Source organism: Dermochelys coriacea, chromosome 10 (assembly GCF_009764565.3).
Source record: "Dermochelys coriacea isolate rDerCor1 chromosome 10, rDerCor1.pri.v4, whole genome shotgun sequence".
In the NCBI taxonomy this organism is placed as follows: Eukaryota; Metazoa; Chordata; order Testudines; family Dermochelyidae; genus Dermochelys; species Dermochelys coriacea.
Window position 1 is genome coordinate 31,566,301 of NC_050077.1, and position 20,866 is coordinate 31,587,166.

A 20,866-nucleotide genomic window follows, 5' to 3' on the forward strand; every position below is an offset into this window, starting at 1 on the left:
ATAAACAAACAAATGTATTAACTACAAAAGATATAATCACTTAAAATCTAAGTCAAAGCACAAGAAGTCAGATTTGGTCAAATGAAATAAAAGCAAAACGCATTCTAAGCTGATCTTAACACTTTCAGTGCCCTTACAAACTTAGATGCTTCTCATCACAGGCTGACTGGTTGCCCTTCAACCAGGCTCTCCCCTTTGCTTCAGTCGCTTGGTGGTGGTGTCTGTAGATGGAAGTGGAAGAGAGAGAGAGCATGGCAAAGTCTCTCCCTTTTATCATCTTCTTTCTTCCCTCTTGGTTTTGCCCCCACCGCTTCAGAGTCAGGTGAGCATTACCTCATCGTAGTCCCAAACTGACCCAGAGAAGGGGGGTTACTCACTGGAGAGTCCAACAGATCCTTTGTTGCTGCCTACGCCAGTGTCCTTTGTTCCTGGGAGGGTGGGCTGGGTTTGTTCCATACATGTCCTGATGAGGTGTGAACTGCCCCTCTGCTTCTGGAGAGTTTTGCCAGGGCTTGTTTTAAGTCATGATGACACATTTTCAGCCTCATAACTATATACATGAAATTACAACCTATAATATTACTATAACAACAATGCTCAGTGCATCATGAGCCTTCCGAACACACCCAACATGACAAACTTTGCATTGGATACCACACAATCATATTAGAAGGATGAACATGGGGGTGCAGAGTGTTCTCCCGAGGTACAGAGCGTCACAAGGAGCATTTCCTATCTGCAGGCAAGCAGCTCAGCCACACCCACATGCAGCTGCCAGAGCTGCCAATCATGGAGGCGGGCACTCACCGCTGCACCCAAGAGAGGAAACAAGGCATACTATAAAGGAGGGAGTGCAGAGAAGGTTGGAGTGGAAGGCAGAAGGGCCTGGGACAGCAAAGGGGCAACATGCTGTACCAGGCTCCCTCTCAGAGCACAGTTAAGAGACTGAGACATACTTCCAGACAGTCAAAGAACTTCCCTGACAATGAGCAAACTAAGGGGGGTCCCAGTGAGGGCAGAAGCCAGCCTCCAAAGAACCACACTCGGAGTCTGTGAAAAGGCCCCATTATGCGAGGCAGTGGGTCAGGGCCCTCCTTCCTAGACAGGGCATCTGCCACCATGTTTTCTTTTCCCTTTATGTGCACAATTTCCATATAAGATTCTTGAAGTATATGGCTCCAACACAGAAGCTTAGCATTTGAGCCTTTAGTCTTGCTTAGCCAGACCAATGGTGAATGATTTGTTAAGAACTTGAACTTCATATTGAAAAGTTAGGGCCTTAGTTGCTTAACTGCCCACACTATAGCATAGCATTCCTGGTCTATGATAGAATAATTCTGTTCAGTTGGTGTCAGTGTTTTATTTAAGACAATTATGTGATTCTTGTTATTCTCCTGTTTGCATAAGCACAGCACCCAGACAAATGTCTGATACAACATCTGTACACAGTTCAAACATTTTGTCAAAATTAGGGTTAGCTTTTTAGGCAAGATCTTTAAATGAGATTTTCTTTATCTTATCAAATCTTTCCTAGCATGCTTTCATCCAAACAACTTTGTTTGGCTTAGTCTTTTTACATAAATCTGTGATTGCAGATACATCACAGAACCCCCACACAAACTTTCTGTAATAGTTTACGAAACCTATGAAAGATTGGACCTCTTTTTTGGTTTGGGGTACAGGCCAATTCACAATGGCTTTAACGTTAAAAGGATGAGGGAATATTTGACCTCCCCCGTCCGCACACCCAAACACACTGAAACAGTGTCCCAGATAATGAATTCTGGCTGCTCCAATTTTACACTTAGAGATTTTATGGTTAGACCTACCTCCCTGGGTTTTGACAGTACAACTCCCAAGTGTTCTTTGTGTTCAGCCCAAGTGTTGCTAAACACTGCAATATCATTCACATATGCTCTTGTGAAGTTCTGTTAACCATCTAACACTTGGTTAACCAGCTTCTGGAAGATGGCCCCGGCACTAATTAAACCAAACCATAACACTGTGAACTCATACATATATATCCTATATCTGTGATGAAAGCAGATTTTTTCCTGCACATTCTCATCCAAAGGGATCTGCCAATAACCTTCAGTTAAATCAAAAGAACTGAGATATTTAGCTTTGCTTAAAATGTCCAGCACCTGACCAATTCTAGGCATGGGATATACATCTGGTACTGTAACAGCACTGAGTTTTCTATAATCAACACAAAACCTTAATGTGTTGTCTTTCTTAGGGACCAAGGCCACAGGTAATGCCCAAGAGCTGTCAGACTATAATTACTCCTAAGTCTAACATGTTTTGTATTTCTGCACAAATTTGTTCTTTTACCTTGCCAATGGCCTTGTAGGGTCTGCTGGGAGGTGGCTGTCATCCTTTTGTAATGATCTTATGAGTTAGCAAGCGTCTTCCCTAGCTTATTAGAAAATATCTTTTTGTATTCTTGCAGCACTGACAACACCTCTGCCCTTTCAACTGGTGTTAACTCGCTGCAGAGATCAATGCTTTCCAGAGCTGAGTTATTTTGGCATTCAGCTATTAAATCAATGAGGTGGTGTGCCTCAGTTTCCTTTTCTACACAGCAGATCATGATTTACCATGGCTTCCCTGCTGTGTTAGGCTTTAAGTCTGTTTACATGTCCTAACTGTGGAACAGCATTACCATGAGGCTCTAACAGAATATGTATCTTCATTTACCATTTTTATCACCTCAAAGGGTCCTTTCAAAAATTTTGCATTTTGTACCTTTTCACGGGGCTTAACACTAACACCAATTTCCTATTACAAAAGAGTGTTTACAAGTATGTTTATCATACCATGCCTTTGGTTTGGATTGTCTGACTTTGAGGTTAGTTTGAACAATACCTATCATGTCTTTATCTCTTTTCTGAACCCCTGTACATATTCAGTCACTGGCTCCTCCTTCACCTCAGTGTTCCCTTCCCGGGAGACTCTGATGAGGTCTAGGGGTCCCCTCACTTTCCTTCCATATAGGAGGTCAAATGGGGAGAATCCTGCTGATTCTTGGAGTACCCCTCTGTAAGCAAACAATAAAAATGGAAACAGTTCATCCCAATTTTGAACTCTTTTGTTTGCATACATTCCCAGCATGGATTTTAGGGTCCCATTGACTCTTTCCACCAAACCATTGGTTTCTAGGTGATATGGGGCAGTTTTTAGTGGTTTCATCCCACAAAACTTCCATGGCTCACTGAATAGCTGTGCCATGAAATTTGACCCATGATCAGATAAAATCCCTTCAGGGAGATCTGCTAAAGATGGTGAGAAGGGCTCTTGCCTCCGTTTCTGCCTCAGTACTAGACAGAGGTACTGTTTCAGGAAATCTAGTGGCAAAATCCACTATCACTAAGATATATTTATTTCCTTGGAGGGTAAGATGTGGCATAGGGCCCACAATGTACACTGCTATCCTTAGGAATGCCTCCTGTATTACAGGCAAGGGGCATTGAGGGACTTTCTGGGGTCCTGCAGGTCTTTCTTTTTTGACATAATTCATAAAACCTGCAATAATTCCTCAGATTATTATGTATTCTGTATGTATGAAAAAAAACAGAAATTTTTCTTCACCCTGTCATAGGTTCTCTGTGCCCCCAAGTGACCAACAAAAGGACAGTCATGTGCTAACAATAATTCCCCATGGTGTTGGGTGGGCACAACCAACTGCTTATAGGGTTGCCCAAGGGTTTTGTTCTTTCCCACCGGAGCCTGTCTATATAACCTCCTATCTTCTTCAAAAAATTTCTTCCCATCTTCCTTTCCTGTGGCTCCCACTAGGTCACACTTCTTTATGCTCTCTAGAGTAGGGTCTGACCTTTGCTCACCTGCAAAATGCTGGCAGCTGACAATTGGGGCAGCTTCCTCAATCACAGGGATCATGTCCCCCGCCACTGGCCCTAAGGCTAACTCCTGAAAAACCTTTTACTGTTTTTCAGGAGTTAGCATCAGTCTCTCCCATACCTGGAGACAGCAGAGGAGTTGAAGAGACCTTCTCTATCTCCCTCAGCAGTTTCTGGGACCTTACCACTCCCCTCTGGGATCACAGTACAATATTGCCTTTTGATGTAAGTTACCATATTAATAGCCTTAGCTACATGAAAAAAATCATTCCCAACAAGCATTTCAGTAGGGATACTGTCTATTACCCCTACAGTCAAATCAGTTTCTAAACCTTCCCACTCCACATGCTCTTTAGCTAATGGCACAGGAATCCTAGATCCTCCCACTACCACAAGCTCTGCCATTAGGCCAGGTAACATGTTAGTGTCTTGGATCACACTCTGCTTAACCAGAGAAATCTGGGCACTGGAGTCTCGCCACCCTATGCACTCTCGGTTATTGATAAGCTTGATAACCTTAACAAATTTCATATCTAGCTCTGCAGAGCCAGCCCCCTTAAAACTCATCAGTAGGGCCCTACCAAATTCACGGTCCATTTTGGTCAATTTCACGGTCACAGGATTTTAAAATTGTAAATTTCATGATTTCAGCTATTTAAGTCTGAAATTTCATGGTGTTGTAATTGTAGGGGTCCTGACCCAAAAAGGAGTCATGGGCGGGGGAGAGGGGTCACGAGGTTATTGTAGGGGTAGCACTGCCTTCAGAGCTGGGCAGCTGGAGAGCGATGGCTGCTGACTGGTAGCCCAGCTCTGAAGGCAAAGCCGCTGCCAGCAGCAGCACACAAGTAAGGATGGCATGGTATGGTATTGCCACCCCTATTTCTGCCCTGCTGCCTGCAGAGCTGGGCCCTCAGTCAGAAGCCGCCATTTTCTGGCCACCCAGTTCTGAAGGCAGCAGTGCATAAGTAAGGGTGGCATGGTATGGTATTGTCACCCTTACTTCTGCGCTGCTGCTGGAGGGGCATTGCCTTCAGATCTGGGCACCCGACCAACAGCCACTGCTCTCCGGCTGCCCAGCTCTGAAGACAGCATAGACATAAAGGTGGCAATACCGCAACCCCCCCTAAAATAACCTTGTGACTTCCCCCGCAATTCCCTTTTGGGTTAGGACCCCCAATTTGAGGAATGCTGGTCTGCTCCACGAAGTCTGTATAGTATAGGGTAAAAGCACACAAAAGACCAGATTTCATGGGGGAAAACTAGATTTCACAGTCCATGATGTGTTTTTCATGGCAGTGAATTTGGTAGGGACCTACTCATCAGGTAAACTGCAGGTGCCTCTGAGGCTACTGTGCTGATGACAGCTGCATTAACATGGATTGGATAGGGCTTAGTTTCTTTCATCTTAGGGCACTGATTTTTCAGATGCCTAGTGGAGTTACACTGGTAAAACGTTCTTGGGCCCTCCCTCTTCACAGGAGGTTTGTGATGGGGATAACCAGGAGAGGAATAATTCTGGTGGTGAGGGAGGAGTGCTTAGGCTCCCAACTACCCTTCTTTTTCCCAGGTGTAAAACAGAATCCCCCCCTTTATACTGGGTTTGTGCCCCTCAGTCTGTAGTTTGCACTCACTGGACCTCTTGGCTTGCTCAAAGGCATCAGCCAGCATAGCCATCTCTGATACAGGTTTAGCCCATAGGCAATTTTTACATTGCTGGTGCATATACTCAAGAAATGTTCTTGAGCAATGAGTTCAAGCACTCAATCATAATCTGCAACCCCTTTTCCCTTTACCCATTTTCTTATTAGGTCACAGATCTTATAAACATATTCATTATGACTCAAGCAAGCACTCCCTTTAAGATTTCTAAATTTTTCACCTATATTCTTCAGGAGTGATTTGAAACCTTTATAAAATTGTTTCCTTAAATTTAGAATATATCAAAGCTTCCTGAATTGGCATTTCATTAAATACATTCAAAGCTTTAACAACAGTTTTGCAACCAGTGTGAGGACTTTCTTGTCCTCAGGAATCTTATGAACTTCATATAGCTTTTCAAAAGTGGTGAAGTACTCCTCAATGCAGTTTGTCTTCTTCTATGCAGAACATAACTGGTCCCAGCTGTGGATAATCTCGACTTGAGGATGTCGGTGACTCTGGGATCTTCCCACGTTTTTCTATCCACTCCAGATTGTATTTTGTCTCCTTCTCCTCAGCTTCTTATTTCAATTTCATGGCTCTTATGTGGGTGGCTTCTTCAGCGTCCCGTGCAGCACATGCATCTTTCTCCTACGCGCCAGGGCAGCACCTGCTTCATTTAGTCTCAGTTCTGTCAGCCACTTTTGGTGCTGGAGTTCTCTTTTTCTTCTGCTTGTAATCTGGCCATCTCTAACTTTCCAGTTGTTTCACTCTTCATTTGTATGCCTTACTGTTTCTATTTCCATTACCCGAAATAAACAAACAGAAAACAACTGTAACCTCTTTTTGACTGTTTCTAGCTACTGCACTTGAGACTCACTTAAAATTGCTATACCAGTGCTTAAAGTGTAAACTTCACTTAAAATAACATACTATGCATATACCTTGGTCCGCTACACCACAGTGACATTACCCAGGATACAATTTGGACTGAAGAACAGCTGTGTACCATCTGTTCTCCAACCTGTGGTGCCTTTTACACCGCTTTGCTGTGAGAGTTACTACCATGGTTTGTTCACACAAAGCCTCCAGCATGTAAATTACTCTCTCTTATACTGTAACAGTGCTATAGCCAGTTACCCTTTAATTACACTGCAGAGCAACACCAGCAAAATCCCAGTCCCAGACTCCCCCAGCCCAGAAATGTGCGTCTTGTACTGCCCAACCCTCTCCTAGACAACACAGGCGCATATAAAGTCCACCGTTTTATTAGTAGAAAATTATATGCACAAATCTGGTTATCTCAAATGGAATTTCCCAAAGACTTCAATCCAAGCACACTGGTTTAGATAAAACAATAAAACATTTATTTACTTAACTAAAGAAAGATAGATTCTAAGTGATTACAAGAAATGAGGCATAAAAGTCAGAGCTGGTTACAAGAAAATGAAAATAAAGAGCAACTAATACCTAGCTTTATAAAGCAGTGAGCAAGCGACCAGGGAGCTTTGTGACCAGGGGCCGCTAACAGGGAGTTTCGAGAAGGAGTTCTCCAGGTAAAGGAGGAGCAAATACGGGACTCTTGGGGTAAGTGGCTGTCTGTAGCGTGTGTTTGTGGGTTACGTGCTGTGTGCTGAGGTTGTGTTTGTTTGTCTGTCTGTTTGTTTGTTTGAAGGACCGTGTGCTGTGGCCAGCAGTTGGAAGCTGTGAGCTTCTAAACAAGGTTTGAAATCTAGAAGCCTCTGTTCATTGCCTAAGCCTTAGTCAGGGGGCAGGGCTATCAAGGAGGCCAGGGCTTTATAAAGCAGTGAGCAAGCGACCAGGGAGCTTTGCGAACATGGGCCACTAACAGGGAGTTTCGAGAGGGAGTTGGGAAGGGGGCGAGGTACACTTGCCATTCTTTAAAACCTTTACATTGAACTATAATCAAAACTTCTTGATTTAAACAAAAATCCTATCGTTAACCTAGGTAACTGTTGAAGAAAATGCAAGCAGAAGCCCAGCAGCAGAGAGGGAGCTATCCTGTTTATTGCACTCAATATAGCATGTATGATTACTTGCCCTGTAGGCATGTGGTGTATATGTGCACTCGGTGCAAGGAGCTCCGGGCCCTCAGAGACTGTGTACGGGCTTTGGAGGCCAGGGTGGCGGAACTGGAGGAGCTAAGAGATGCAGAGAGGTATGTTGATGAAGCTTTCCGGGGCACTGTACATTTGTCCCACCTCCGGTCAGACAGCCCCAGCGCTGTTAAGGAGGATGAAAGGCCCAGGGAAGGAGAGCAGTCAACGGGCACAGAGGGAAATCTTTCCAGTCGGGACCCTCCTTCCAGATGATGTTGGGGTATCCTCTTGCACTGAGGTTGCCTCTCCGGGGGAGGGAACTCCAGTCATTAGGAAAAGGCAAGTGTTAGTAAAGGGAGATTCAAATCATTAGAAACATAGATAGCTGGGTTTGTGATGACTGGGAGAACCGTATGGTGACTTGCCTGCCTGGTGCAAAGGTTGCGGATCTCTCGAGGCATCTAGATAGACTTATGTGTAGTGCTGGGGAGGAGCCGGTGGTCGTGGTACATGTAGGTACCAATGACATAGGGAAGGGTAGGAGAGACGTCCTGGAGGCCAAATTTAGGCTGCTAGAAAAGAGACTGAAATCCAGGACCCCTATGGTGGCATTCTCAGAAATGCTACCAGTTCCATGAGCAGGGCCAGGTAGGCAGGCACAGCTTCAGAGTCTCAATGCGTGGATGAGATGATGGTGTAGAGAGGAGGGGTTTAGATTTATTAGGGGAAACTTTTGGGATGGGGGAGCCTCTACAGGAAGGATGGCTCCACCTACACCAAAGTAGATCCAGATTGCTGGGACTTAACATTAAAAAGGTTGCAGAGCAGTTTTTAAACTAAGAGATGGGGGAAAGCCAATTGCTGCAGAGGCGCACGTGGATCGGACAGAGACTTCTCTTAGAGGAGAGTCTATTGATAGAGATTCTCTAGGTTTTAGTCAGGAGGAGGGGATGAAAAAGGACAAAGTACAGGCCAGATCAGACGAGAAACATCCACATAAAGAATCTGATACATCAGAAAAGGGTAGACAAATAAACAGTGACAAGTTTTTAAAGTGCTTGTACACAAATGCTAGAAGTCTAAATAATAAGATGGGTGAACTAGAGTGCCTTGTGTTAAAGGAGGATATTGATATAATAGGCATCACAGAAACCTGGTGGAGCGAGGACAATCAATGGGACACAATCATTCCAGGGTACAAAATATATCGGAAGGACAGAACAGGTTGTGCGGGGTGGGGGACTGGCACTATATGTGAAAGAAAATGTAGAATCAAATGAAATAAAAATCTTAAATGAATCCACATGTTCCATTGAATCTCTATGGATAGTAATTCCATGCTCTAATAAGAATATAACAGTAAGGATCTATTATCATCTGACCAGGACAGCAATAGTGATGATGAAATGCTAAGGGAGATTAGAGAGGCTATCAAAATAAAAAACTCAATAGTGGGGGATTTCAATTATCCCCATATTTGACTGGGTACATGTCACCTCAGGACGAAATGCAGAGACAAAATTTCTTGATACTTTAAATGACTGCTTCTTGGAGCAGCTGGTACAGGAACTGACAAGGGAGAGGCAACTCTCGATCTAGTCCTGAGTGGAGTGCAGGATCTCGTCCAAGAGGTAACTATAACAGGACCCCTTGGAAATAGTGGCCATAATATAATAACATTTAACATTCTTGTGGTGGGAAGAACACCTCAACAGCCCAACACTGTGTCATTTAATTTCAGAAAGGGGAACTATGCAGAAATGAGGAGTAAACCAAAATTAAAAGGTACAGTGACTAGAGTAAAATCCCTGCAAGCTGCATGGACACTTTTCAAAGACACCATAATAGAGGCTCAACTTAAATGTATACCCCAAATTTAAAAACCACAGTAAAAGAACTAAAAAAGAGCCACCATGGCTTAACAACCATGTAAAAGAAGCAGTGTGAGAAAAAGGCATCTTTTAAAAAGTGGAAATCAAATCCTAGTGAGGTAAAAAGAAAGGAGCATAAACACTGCCAAATTAAATGTAAAAATGTGATAAGAAAAGCCAAAAAGGAGTTTGCCAAAAACAGCTTGCCAAAAACTCAAAAGGTAATAACAAAATGTTTTTTAAGTACATCAGAAGCAGGAAGCCTACTAAACAACCAGTGGGGCCCCTGAATGATCGAGATACAAAAGGAGCAATTAAAGACGATAAAGTCATCACGGAAAAACTAAATGAAATCTTTGCTTCAGTCTTCACAGCTGAGGATGTTAGGGAGATTCCCAAACCTGAGCTGTCTTTTGTGGGTGACAAATCTGAGGAATTGTCACAGATTGAAGTGTCACTAGAGGAGGTTTTGGAATTAATTGAGAAACTTAACAGTAACCAGATGGCATTCACCCAAGAGTTCTGAAAGAACTCAAATGTGAAATTGCAGAACTATTAACTATGGTTTGTAACCTGTCTTTGAAATCAGCTACAGTACCCAATGCACGCATCCGATGAAGTGAACTGTAGCTCTCAACAGCTTATGCTCAAATAAATTTGTTAGTCTCTAAGGTGCCACAAGTACTCCTTTTCTTTTTGCGGATACAGACTAACACGGCTGCTACTCTGAAAAAAGAACCCAATGACTGGAAGATAGCTAATGTAATGCCAATATTTAAGAAGGGCTCTAGCGGAGATCCTGGCAATTACAGACCGGTAAGTCTAATGTCAGTACCGGGCAAATTAGCTGAAACAATAGTAAAGAATAAAATTGTCAGACACATAGAAGAACATAAATTGTTGCGAAAAGTCAACATGGTTTCTGTAAAAGGAGATCATATCTATTAGAGTTCTTTGAGGGGGTCAACAAACATATGCACAAGGGGGATCCAGTGGACATAGTGTACTTAGATTTCCAGAAAGCCTTTGACAAGGTCCTCACCAAAGGCTCTTACGTAAATTAAGTTGTCCTGGGATAAGAGGGAAGATCCTTTCATGGATTGAGAACTGGTTAAAAGAGGGAACAAAAGGTAGGAATAAATGGCAAATTTTCAGAATGGAGAGGGGTAACTAGTTGTGTTCCCCAAGAGTCAGTCCTAGGAACAATCCTATTCAACCTATTCATAAATGATCTGGAGAAAGGGATAAACAGTGAGGTGGCAAAGTTTGCAGATGATACTAAACTGCTCAAGATAGTTCAGACCAAAGCAGACTGTGAAGAACTTCAAAAAGATCTCACAAAACTAAGGGATTGGGCAACAAAATGGCAAATGAAATTTAATGTGGATAAATGTAAAGTAATGCACATTGGAAAAAATAACCCCAACTATACATACAATATGATGGGGGCTAATTTAGCTACAACTAATCAGGAGAAAGATCTTGGAGTCATCGTGGATAGTTCTCTGAAGTCGTCCATGCAGTGTGCAGTGGCAGTCAAAAAAGCAAACGGGATGTTAGGAATCATTAAAAAAGGGATAGAGAATAAGATGGAGAATATCTTATTGCCCTTATATAAATCCATGGTAAGCCCACATCTTGAATACTGCGTACAGATGTGGTCCCTTCATCTCAAAAAAAGATATACTGGCATTAGAAAAGGTTCAGAAAAGGGCAACTAAAATTATTAGGGGTTTGGAACTGGTCCCATAGGAGGAGAGATTAAAGAGACCAGGACTTTTCAGTTTGGAAAAGAGGAGACTAAGGGGGGATATGATAGAGGTATATAAAATCATGAGTGGTGTGGAGAAAGAGAATAAGGAAGAGTTATTTACTTGTTCCCATAATATAAGAACTAGGGGCCACCAAATGAAATTAATGGGTAGCAGGTTTAAAACAAAAGGAAATTCTTCTTCACTCAGCACACAGTCAACCTGGGGAACTCCTTGCCTGAGGAGATTGTGAAGGCTAGGACTATAACAGGGTTTAAAAGAGAACTGGATAAATTCATGGAGGTTAAGTCCATTAATTAATCAGGATGGCTAAGGAATGGTGTCCTGAGCCTCTGTATGTCAGAGGGTGGAGATGGATGGCAGGAGAGAGATCACTACATCATTACCTGTTAGGTTCACTCCCTCTAGGGCACATGGCATTGGCCACTGTCGGTAGACAGGATACTGGGCTGGATGAACCTTTGGTCTGACCCAAAATGGCCATTCTTATGTTCTTAACTTAACAAGCTAAGTTAATTCAAAGTAAAAATCTCTCTCACCACATGCTTTAGCAGTCTTACAAGTTGAATTCCTTTCAGAAAGGATCGTTTCCTCATCCTAAAGCTGTTTCTTTGTTCTCAGGCATTGCGGCTACCGTGGGTAGAAAGAAAGGGAGGAATAACCTGGAGCATCTGTTACCCTTTCTTATATTTCTCCTCTTCTTTGAGAATCATCTCCAACTGGGGTTCGGGAAACAGAAAGTCTGTGGGGACAGGAACCTCCAGCTGTTTCTTTGCCAACAGGTTAATTTCTCATGCACATCCTCTCTCTTGCCAAAGAATAGCCAATTAACCAAGTGATAGTCCATTTGATCTTGTTGACATCTGTCCAAGGCATCTGCTAACTTTTTGTCTCTGAGGAACTGGTTTGTGGTTACTTTTCTAAACTTGGATATGTCTCAGTAATGTCATACAGTAGAATTGTAAACTTTACATAGAGTGTCGCCGCACATATTTTACCAGGACAATAATGATCAGCAAATGATGAGTTTTCAATCGATACCTCACAAGGCATACTTTGTACAAAATTTATCATAGTCTTGAAAAAGGGGAAAAGGAAAACTCCACAACAAGGCAACGCTGCTCACTCCCCCCACCAATAACATCCCTTGTAACACCATGAGGGAAAGCCACAGCACACTCTTTTTAAAGATGTCTATAACTCCCTTTCTTGACATATAGGAAAAAACAAATCAATATTCTTGCTCTTTGTCCCAAAGTCTTTTTAAACGAAGTCCAAGTCACAGCAGGGTTCCTCAACCCTGTCTAGTAGCTTGGCTGTTCCAATCCCAGAAGCACCTAGCAGGGCATCTCCTGTTCCTTTTGTCTTCTTCAGAAAAGAAAGCTAACAAGCCCCAACTGCTACTAAACTCTATGTATTAACAAACACTTCTTTCAGTTTGTTTTAAACCTGCTGCCTAGTAATTTCATTGGGTGACCCTTGGTTCTTGTGTTATGTGAAGAGGTAAACAACACTTACTTGATCCAGCCAAGCTTGGGGCCAAGAGGCACATCCCTTGTGATTCCAGAACACTATAGGGTTGAAGACCCAAATACATTTTGCCCTTTCCTTTCTTTCATTCATTTTATTACTGGAGATATCTGCATGGAAACAGGATCTTTGGTCTATAAGAGTTTACCAGATGCTGCCATTGCCTAGGCTATGTTTGTGACAACACAATAAGCTGCTGTGAAGAAGAATGTGATGTCACAAAAAGAAAGTTGGGTGGAGAATGAAACAAGAGTCCTGTTTCCATGCTTATATCACTAGTGATAATAAACAAGAGAAATACAGAAAATAATGGCTACACAAGCAGAATCATCTAAGTAAGTGTTTATTTATTTTTTTTCATTTTTCAATAAAGTGAATACTCTGTGTACGTCTACATTGCCAAAAGAAAGAAAGAAAGAAAGAAAAAGCAAGTCTCAGAGCCTGGGTCAACTGACTCCAGCTTGTGCTATGGGAGTAAAAATAACAGTCTAGATGTTCCTGCTTGGGCTGGAGCCCAGATTTTGACACTCTCCCTCTACCCAGACTCTGTACCACTGTCCACTTTTATACTGTGAATAAGTACAAGTATTAGCCCAGTTTCCATAATATGAAAAGTGCTGGTGACCTTACATCTTACCGGTTTCTTTGTTGAAGTAATATTAAATATTCATCATGCTTCTCATCAAAGTCAGTCACCATGTCCTTAGTGTAAACCTGAAACAAGAAAATATAACTGGAGTAGTAGAGTAAGGAAAGGGTTCAGAACACAAAGATTAGTCTCTGAGCATCAGTAATAAAGAAAAAGGCTATATTCTAATGTTGAAGAACATTGTTTCCTCTGTTGAGGGTTTTAAATAAAACAATGCTGCACTACCTCCTGAAAAGATAGACTAGGGGTACGGCTACACTAGCAAGTTTACAGTGGCACAGCTGCACCAATGCAGCTGTGCTGTTGCAAGCTCTCTAATGTAGCTGCTCTAAACTGATGAGAGAAAGCTCTCCCATTGGTTTAACTACTCTAGCCCCCGCGAGCAGCAGTAGCTATGTCAGCAGGAGAAGCCACTGTTCACATCTGTGCTTATGTTGGTGTAAACTTATGTCTCTCGGGGGGGAGGGGTGATTTATTCACTCCCTGAACCCTGAGGGACATAAATTATGCCGACATAAGCTGTAATGTAGACACAGCCTAAGTAATTATTTATTTGGGGTACCGCCCACTATGTGCAAGATGCCTTTCAAACACTTAAGTAGTAACATCCCTGCTCCAAGAGGATGCGCAATTTAAGGACAAACACGTAAACAACCTTTAGGGAAAGGGGAATAACAAAAGGCAATATATACAAGCTGTTAACTAATAGATCTTTTCCTCCTCTATGTACTATGAGATTTCTCAATTTGCAAGGCATGAATTAAATAATTCACACTTGTTACTGCACAGTGTATTTTCTTAAAATAACTCACATTACTGACCTACTTTGCAAGAATGTATTATTTAATTGCTGCTTTAACATAGGAGTTTTCATAAAATAAAACAGTGAATTGAATACACTGAATTTATAGTAAACAAAAAAAGAAGCACCAGAAATATTTTCACAATTTTAAACTTGAAAAACAATTGTATTTTATCTCAATTGACAATACAGTATAAGGACTTTGTAGTCTGATTTGTTTTTTTACAGTTCCCAGTGGAATCATAGCATGTAGCTGCAACCTACACACCACCTGCGTGAGGTGTTCTGTCCCATCTAATGGCACCAAGACCACCTAGAGAAAGAGATTAATAAGTCTGCTCTACAGACTTAGTTAACAGCCATATAGCTTTTGGCTGATGCATTTAGCCCCACAGGTCCCAGGTTCCATCCTGCCTGACGACAACCGGAGTCTGTCAGTGTTACGTAGCAACTAAGCAGGACTGATTCAACTCCCACTGAAGTCAATCTGAGTTGTTCCACTGACTTTAATAAGAATTGAATTGGTCCTCAGAACAGAAAATGTGAGATTGTTTAGAACATCTACTGAAAATACACGAACATATACTTTTACAAGCTGGTGACCTCATGTGTATTATGAGGAGCCAGTGCATCAGTGGCAAACTAATTCATACTCTAGTGTGTCTTATTGTTATTAGAGTAATCTTTCTGAGTTATTTAATCTCATTTACAGAGTTTCTTTTCATTTTTAAACTGTAAAACAATTACTTTGGAATGGGGAAGAATTAAGAGGTTATGCAAAGTATTCTTCAACTAAGAAACATATACTAGCAGAAGAATAAAACAAATCAGTAGAGAAAAGTTAATAAATGCTAACCTTTCAGCAGTAGTTTGTGGTCCAGCAGCCAATTACAACTCTGTTTATAATTAAAAGATGATACTGAACACCTTGCTTTGTTTTTTCCAATTAAAAGTGAAAGCTAAAAGTGATTGTAGCATCACAACTTGGAAAGGGGCTAATTGGGGAGTGGAGGCAGTAGCAATCCTCCACCCCCACAACACTACTTTGTTTCTCTTTTTAAATTCCTAAGAAAATAAACTGGGACCATTAAACCAGCTTTTAGTTCAGGCCCGTAAAGTAAACTTCATTTTAAATGCTCCCCATTTCTCTCATACCTGGCTGTCAGAGGGAACCAGTACTTCCCTTTGAATTGATGCAATATTCATTGTTTTCAGAGTAGCAGCCGTGTTAGTCTGTATTCGCAAACAGAAAAGAAGTACTTGTGGCACCTTAGAGACTAACAAATTTATTAGAGCATAAGCTTTCGTGAGCTACAGCTCACTTCATCGGAATGCATCCGATGAAGTGAGCTGTAGCTCACGAAAGCTTATGCTCTAATAAATTTGTTAGTCTCTAAGGTGCCACAAGTACTTCTTTTCTGTTTGCGAATATTCATTGTGTTTCTTTCTTAGGAGGTTTAAAGAGATGTGCACATGAAGGATACAATAAGGCAGAAGTTAGGGTTCAGGCTGACAGCTGAATACAAATTACAAGAACATATTTCAAGTTACCAGGTCTTTCTCAACAATTACAGTATAGGATGATACTTCTGATACATCTCTAATACATGTCAATAAAGTAAAAGTTTACTCCCTTCAGCCTCTATATACATATAAACCACTTGACTACTTACACATTGAGAAGCTTAATTTGCACACTGAAATAAGGATTTTATATAGTTTCCTATAAAAAATAAACGATATCTTCTTGACTTTGCTAGCCTGCATAATATCTGTGAATATGATCCTCCCAGTTCATTAGTTATCTACTCAATCTTCCAGAAAAGACATCTTAGGCCTGGTCTACACTATACAGTTAGATCAACATAAGGCAACTATGTCAGTGTACACACTACAGCCTTGCTCCCACTGGTGTAAGTGCCCTATGAAACCAACATCAAAACTTCACCTCCATGAGAGGTGTAGAGCTTATGTCGGTGTAGTTAGGACGATGCAGTGTCAATATAAACACTGCATTACTTACATGGGCTATTGGTTGTCTTGTCAATTTCACAGCTCTGAGCCACTCAGAGCCATGAAATTGACAAGAAAGCCTGACTCCCCACCTGGGCTGCTGCCCCGTCTCCACTCCAAGTTGGGCTGCCAGCCAGGCTCCCGGCTTGGGCTGCTGCCTGGACTCCCCACTGGAAGCCCTGCTGCCCCCTAGAGTCCCAGCTCCCCACTGAGAGCCCCCACTACCCTCCAGTGTCCAGGTTCTCTGCTCCTGGCAGGGAGCCCAGCTGCATTCACACTCCCAGCTCAGAGCCCAGCTGCCCCCTGGGCTCTTGGTTCCCTGCCAGGAGCACGGCAGCTGACTAGACACTGGGTGTGGATCTCCCTGCTGGACATGATAAGCTGCAAGTGGTTCCCCCGCCCTCCAACAGGGACTGGAAGGCGAGAAGCCCAGCGGGAAGCTGCACAGAGCTGAAAGCCCTGGCTCTCAAGGCCACCCTGCCTCTTCTTCAGTCGGTGGGAGTGCTCGTGGTGAGGATGCACACCACCAACAGAAAGAGGGCAGTGTGGACATCCGCCACCACAGTAATTACTGCAGTGGCTGTAAATCGACCTTACCTAGGTCGATTTAAGATTGTTGTGTAGACATGTATGAGATAAGACCTGATTTCTAGTATAAACGAAAAACAGGGAAAGGAAAAAACCTCTTTTTTTCTCCTGCTCACGTAACCTCTAAAACCGTGGTGGGCAACTTGCGGCCCATCAGGGTAATCCGCTGGCGGACCATGAGACAGTTTGTTTACATCAACCTCCAATGGCCGCGGTTCATCGTTCCCGGCCAATGGGAGCTGCGAGAAGCCGAGCGGGCTGGCCACCACCTGTAAACAAATCGCCAGCGGATTACCCTGATGGGCCGCAGGTTGCTCACCACTGCTCTAAAAGGTGTGGAAACGATCAGCCAAGGTAACAGAGCTACGGTTTCTACTAACTTTACAATTCATACATTATATTGACAATAAAAACAGATGAACACTATAATTCACATTAGCTACTCCAAAACAAGCTTATTCTTACTCTTTTTCTATTTTTTCCTGTTCTATAACTTCAACAGGATAGTTTGGGAAGTCAATTTTGTAAAAACGAGTCACAACACACTTGTCCGTAATAGAACCGGCTCAGTAAAGAGACATTCCTTCGTTCCATGTCGATATTAAACGCACAGTGCTGTTTAGAAACTGGACCTTTGACATGTCAGCAGGCAGGAGACGGTCTTGTAAGAGCCCCTTGAAAGCGGCTGTGTGGGGCAGAGGCGAAGACCCAACTCTTCAGCCTGGCTTTTTAAGCTGAACACCGATCGCTGTTCCTGGGCAAGGGCGGGTGGGGCTAGAACAAACATTGCTACATTGCGGCCTCATCGCACAAGCACCAGAGCCCACCGGCGGGCGCCCCTCCCCATCCCGGCCGGGTCTCCCCGCACCCCATCCCGGCCGGCATCGTTCCCCCCGCTCCAACAATCCCGGCCTCCCCGCTCACCCTAGGCCGGTACTCCGCCTTCAATTCGGAGCCACCCCGTCCCCACTCCTCCGCTGCTTCACCCCGGAGCCGCGCCGCCCCGCCCCGCCCCATACCGTGTCTCTTTCCCGCCAGCGGCGACACCGACAGCTCTGCCGCCCTCCCTGTTTACCGGTTCCCTTGGTTACCGTCGCGACTGACGACTAGCAAACCTCACTTCCGGAGCGACTCTGCGACGCAAAATGAGGATGCGCAGGCGCAGTGGAGCTCATCGAATCGGCGTCGGGTCTGTCGGAGGGCGGTGACGCAGGCGCAGTGAGTGGAGGCGGGATGGAGGCGCTGTGGTCTCTGTTGGACGAGGTGGCCCTGGAGGGTCTGGATGGGATCACGCTGGGCACTTTATGGCACCGGCTGAGCAGCCGCGTCCCGCCCTTCCCGCTGCCCCTGGAGCCCGCCACCCAGCAGCTCCTGTGGGCTGCTCTGAGCGCCCAGCCTGGCCTCAGCTTCTACCTGTTACCGCGGGAGCGGCCCCCCCTTCGCCTGCACGATCGGTGAGGGGCGGCCGTGAGGGTAGGGCAGGGCAGGGGGGGAGTAGAGTGAGTTGGGGAGTGCGGGGGTGGGGCCGGCGGGGCGCAGTCCAAACCGTCGAGAGGCTGTGTCTTCCCCTGCCCTGCAAACTTGGGTGCCTCAGAATGCTTTGCTGCTGTACCCCCCCCCCAGCTACTCACATCCTTCCAGTATGCAGGTTACACCCTGAGTATGGCTGCAACCTGCCAGTCACACATCAGACACAATCTGGTTTCGACTTGCGTTGTGACCCCAACACACTCCCATGCCTGGGGTTTCCCCCCAAGAACGTGTGTTCTGCACTGTCCAGCCCTCTCTCATACAGTCCATCCCCCGCTATGGGGGTCAATGTGCAACAGTTTGCTACCTTAAATGAAGTTATCCAGACAATGCACAACACTGGATTAGTTTTAATTAAAGAATAAACCAGTTTATTTAACTATAAGCAGATAATTTGTGAGTACAAGTGTATGGTATAAGTCAGAAATGGTTACAACAGAAATACATATAACATGTTTCTTAGTACTAACCTTAACAAATGTGTTTTCAGTAATGTTGCTGACCAAACTCTCAGTACAGGATCTGCTTCCCAACTCCAACAGTTGTTTCTTTTGTCCTCTTAGGTGAAAAGGAGAGAGATGGATAAGGAGAGGGACTTGAGGTGTTTTTGCCCTCACTTTTATAGTTCCGGTTTCGGAGTAGCAGCTGTGTTAGTCTGTATTCGCAAAAAGAAAAGGAGTACTTGTGGTCCCTTAGAGACTAACAAATTTATTTAAGCATAAGCTTTCGTGACCTACAGCTCGCTTCATTGGATGCATTCAGTGGAAAATACAGTGGGGAGATTTATATACATAGAGAACATGAAACAATGGGCATTACCATACATACTGTAACAAGAGTGATCCCTTAAGGTGAGCTATTATTGTCCCGCGGGAGCATTGGGGCTCAGGGCTTTAGACTGGGGAGAGTGCTGGGGCTTGGGACTTCAGCCCCGCGGCTCTTTTCCCAGCTTCAGCCCCGCAGGGGGCACCAGGACTTGGGGCTTTAGCTATGAGGGGGGTACAGTTTCAGGCCCAAGGCTCCCCGCATAGCTAAAGCCCCGAGTCCCAGTGCGCCTTCCCCCTCCCCCCCAGCTGAAGCTGGGAGCGGTGCCGTGAGGAGCCCCAAACCCTGGCGCCCCCCCAGCGGGGCTGAAGCTGGGAACGGAGCTGCGGGGCTGAAGCCCCAACGCTCCCCACAGGTCTAAAGCGCTGAGCCCCGATGTTCCCATGGGGCAGAAGCCCTGAGCCCTCCACCCGGAGCCCTGGTTCCCCAAGGCTCAGAAACCATGACCCTCCCCCAGAGTCCTGCCCACCCCACTACCCAATCCCCCCCAACACACACACACACCCATCCGTTGACTGCAGCCCCAACCGCCCTCCCCCTCCCATGTGGCTGAAGTCCGTAACCTCTTCAGAATTACAGAACATTTCAGAGTTAGACAACCTCCATTCCTGAGGTACAGTAGAACTCTGAAGTTCTACTGTACCTAGAATATCAGTTATATGTCAGTAGTGTTTGTAAAGTGTGTTTTATTGTCACTTTTTAGCCATAACATCAAATAAGTGCGCCAAACTGAAGTTGTTAATTTTTAACTCAACAACGAAAAATAAATGTTGTGGTGTGAACACTATCATTAACTTTTGGGGAAGAAAGACACTACAAGCCTGTCTATCTAAGGGAAAGCTCCCAGAGCTGAGGGAGAGGAGACCGGGAGTTCAAATCTCACCTTTTCTAAATGCTGTTAATTCCCATGCAATTTGCTATTATTGACTAAGACTATGAATCTAAACATAGGAGATAGTTAAGGAAGAGCTCCTGAACGTTCCTGTCTATTTAAAAAAAAAAAAATTAAGGAGAGAGCTTATGCAAGATCACTGCAGGCCCAGAACCCATGACAAACCCGTTTTAACCACTGAACCATTCTGCCTTGCAGCATGACTCCTCTCCCAAGTGTAGATAGAATACGGCCGTGGTTCTCAAACTTTTGTACTTGTGACCCTTTTCACATAGCAAACCTCTGAGTGCGGACTCCCCCCTTATAAATTAAAAACACCTTTTAATATATTTAATATCATTATAAATGCTGAAGGCAAAGTGGGGTTTGGGGTGGAGGCTGACAGCTCGTGATTCCCCGATCTAATAACCTCGTGACCCCCTGTGGGGTCCCGACCCCATTTTGAGAACTCCTGGAATACAGGATTCCGCTGTTGTCTACTAAACAGTTGTGTAAACCAGTGGAAAATTGTGTCAAATCATTTTCCAGTGCCTGGTCTGGAAGGAGCTAATAATTACTTGTGTAATTCAAATAACCTAAACTAGGGATATGAAGGTCAGGGGGCTGCTGATCTATTTGTGGAGAGATAGCATGATTATTCCGCCTTAACACTACAACACTACTGTTAAGGTTGTTAATGTCCGGAATGCATGCAATATATGATAGTCAGATTTACTGATCTTTTGATACAATTTTATAAAAGCAGATGAGGTAGCTTAAGGTTTTGCATTTGAATTAAAGTTTGATAAAGCTGTGGTATGTATTACTTTTGGGTATCTGTTGGAGAGAGAAGTGAA

At 44.0% G+C, this 20,866-nt stretch overlaps 2 protein-coding genes across 16 annotated transcripts in view; one reads left to right on the plus strand and one right to left on the minus strand.

Moving 5' to 3' along the window:
- Positions 1 to 17,938, minus strand: part of LOC119863013 (katanin interacting protein) — a 166,660-nt gene extending 148,722 nt beyond the window's left edge. For 8 of the 15 annotated variants that reach the window (XR_006274744.1, XM_038420688.1, XM_043493805.1 and 5 more), the window contains exons 1-2: positions 17,708 to 17,808; positions 13,369 to 13,445 (exon numbers count right to left, since the gene is read on the minus strand). Coding sequence is in view for 12 of the 15 variants with exons in the window: in XM_038420688.1 (XP_038276616.1) it covers positions 13,369 to 13,445; positions 17,708 to 17,800 (170 nt within the window). In the remaining 3 variants the exon portion in view is untranslated. Of the gene's footprint in view, positions 1 to 137; positions 639 to 13,368; positions 13,446 to 15,038; positions 15,079 to 17,248; positions 17,589 to 17,707 lie in introns of those variants that run through there. The other 7 variants (XM_038420691.2, XM_038420689.2, XM_043493808.1 and 4 more) reach the window with 6 other exon arrangements.
- A 78-nt stretch (positions 17,939 to 18,016) lies between these two features.
- GTF3C1 (general transcription factor IIIC subunit 1) overlaps positions 18,017 to 20,866 on the plus strand; it is a 79,332-nt gene continuing 76,482 nt past the window's right edge. The window contains exon 1 of the mRNA XM_038420683.2: positions 18,017 to 18,237. Coding sequence (XP_038276611.1) covers positions 18,017 to 18,237 — 221 coding nt within the window. The remainder of the gene's footprint in view (positions 18,238 to 20,866) is intronic.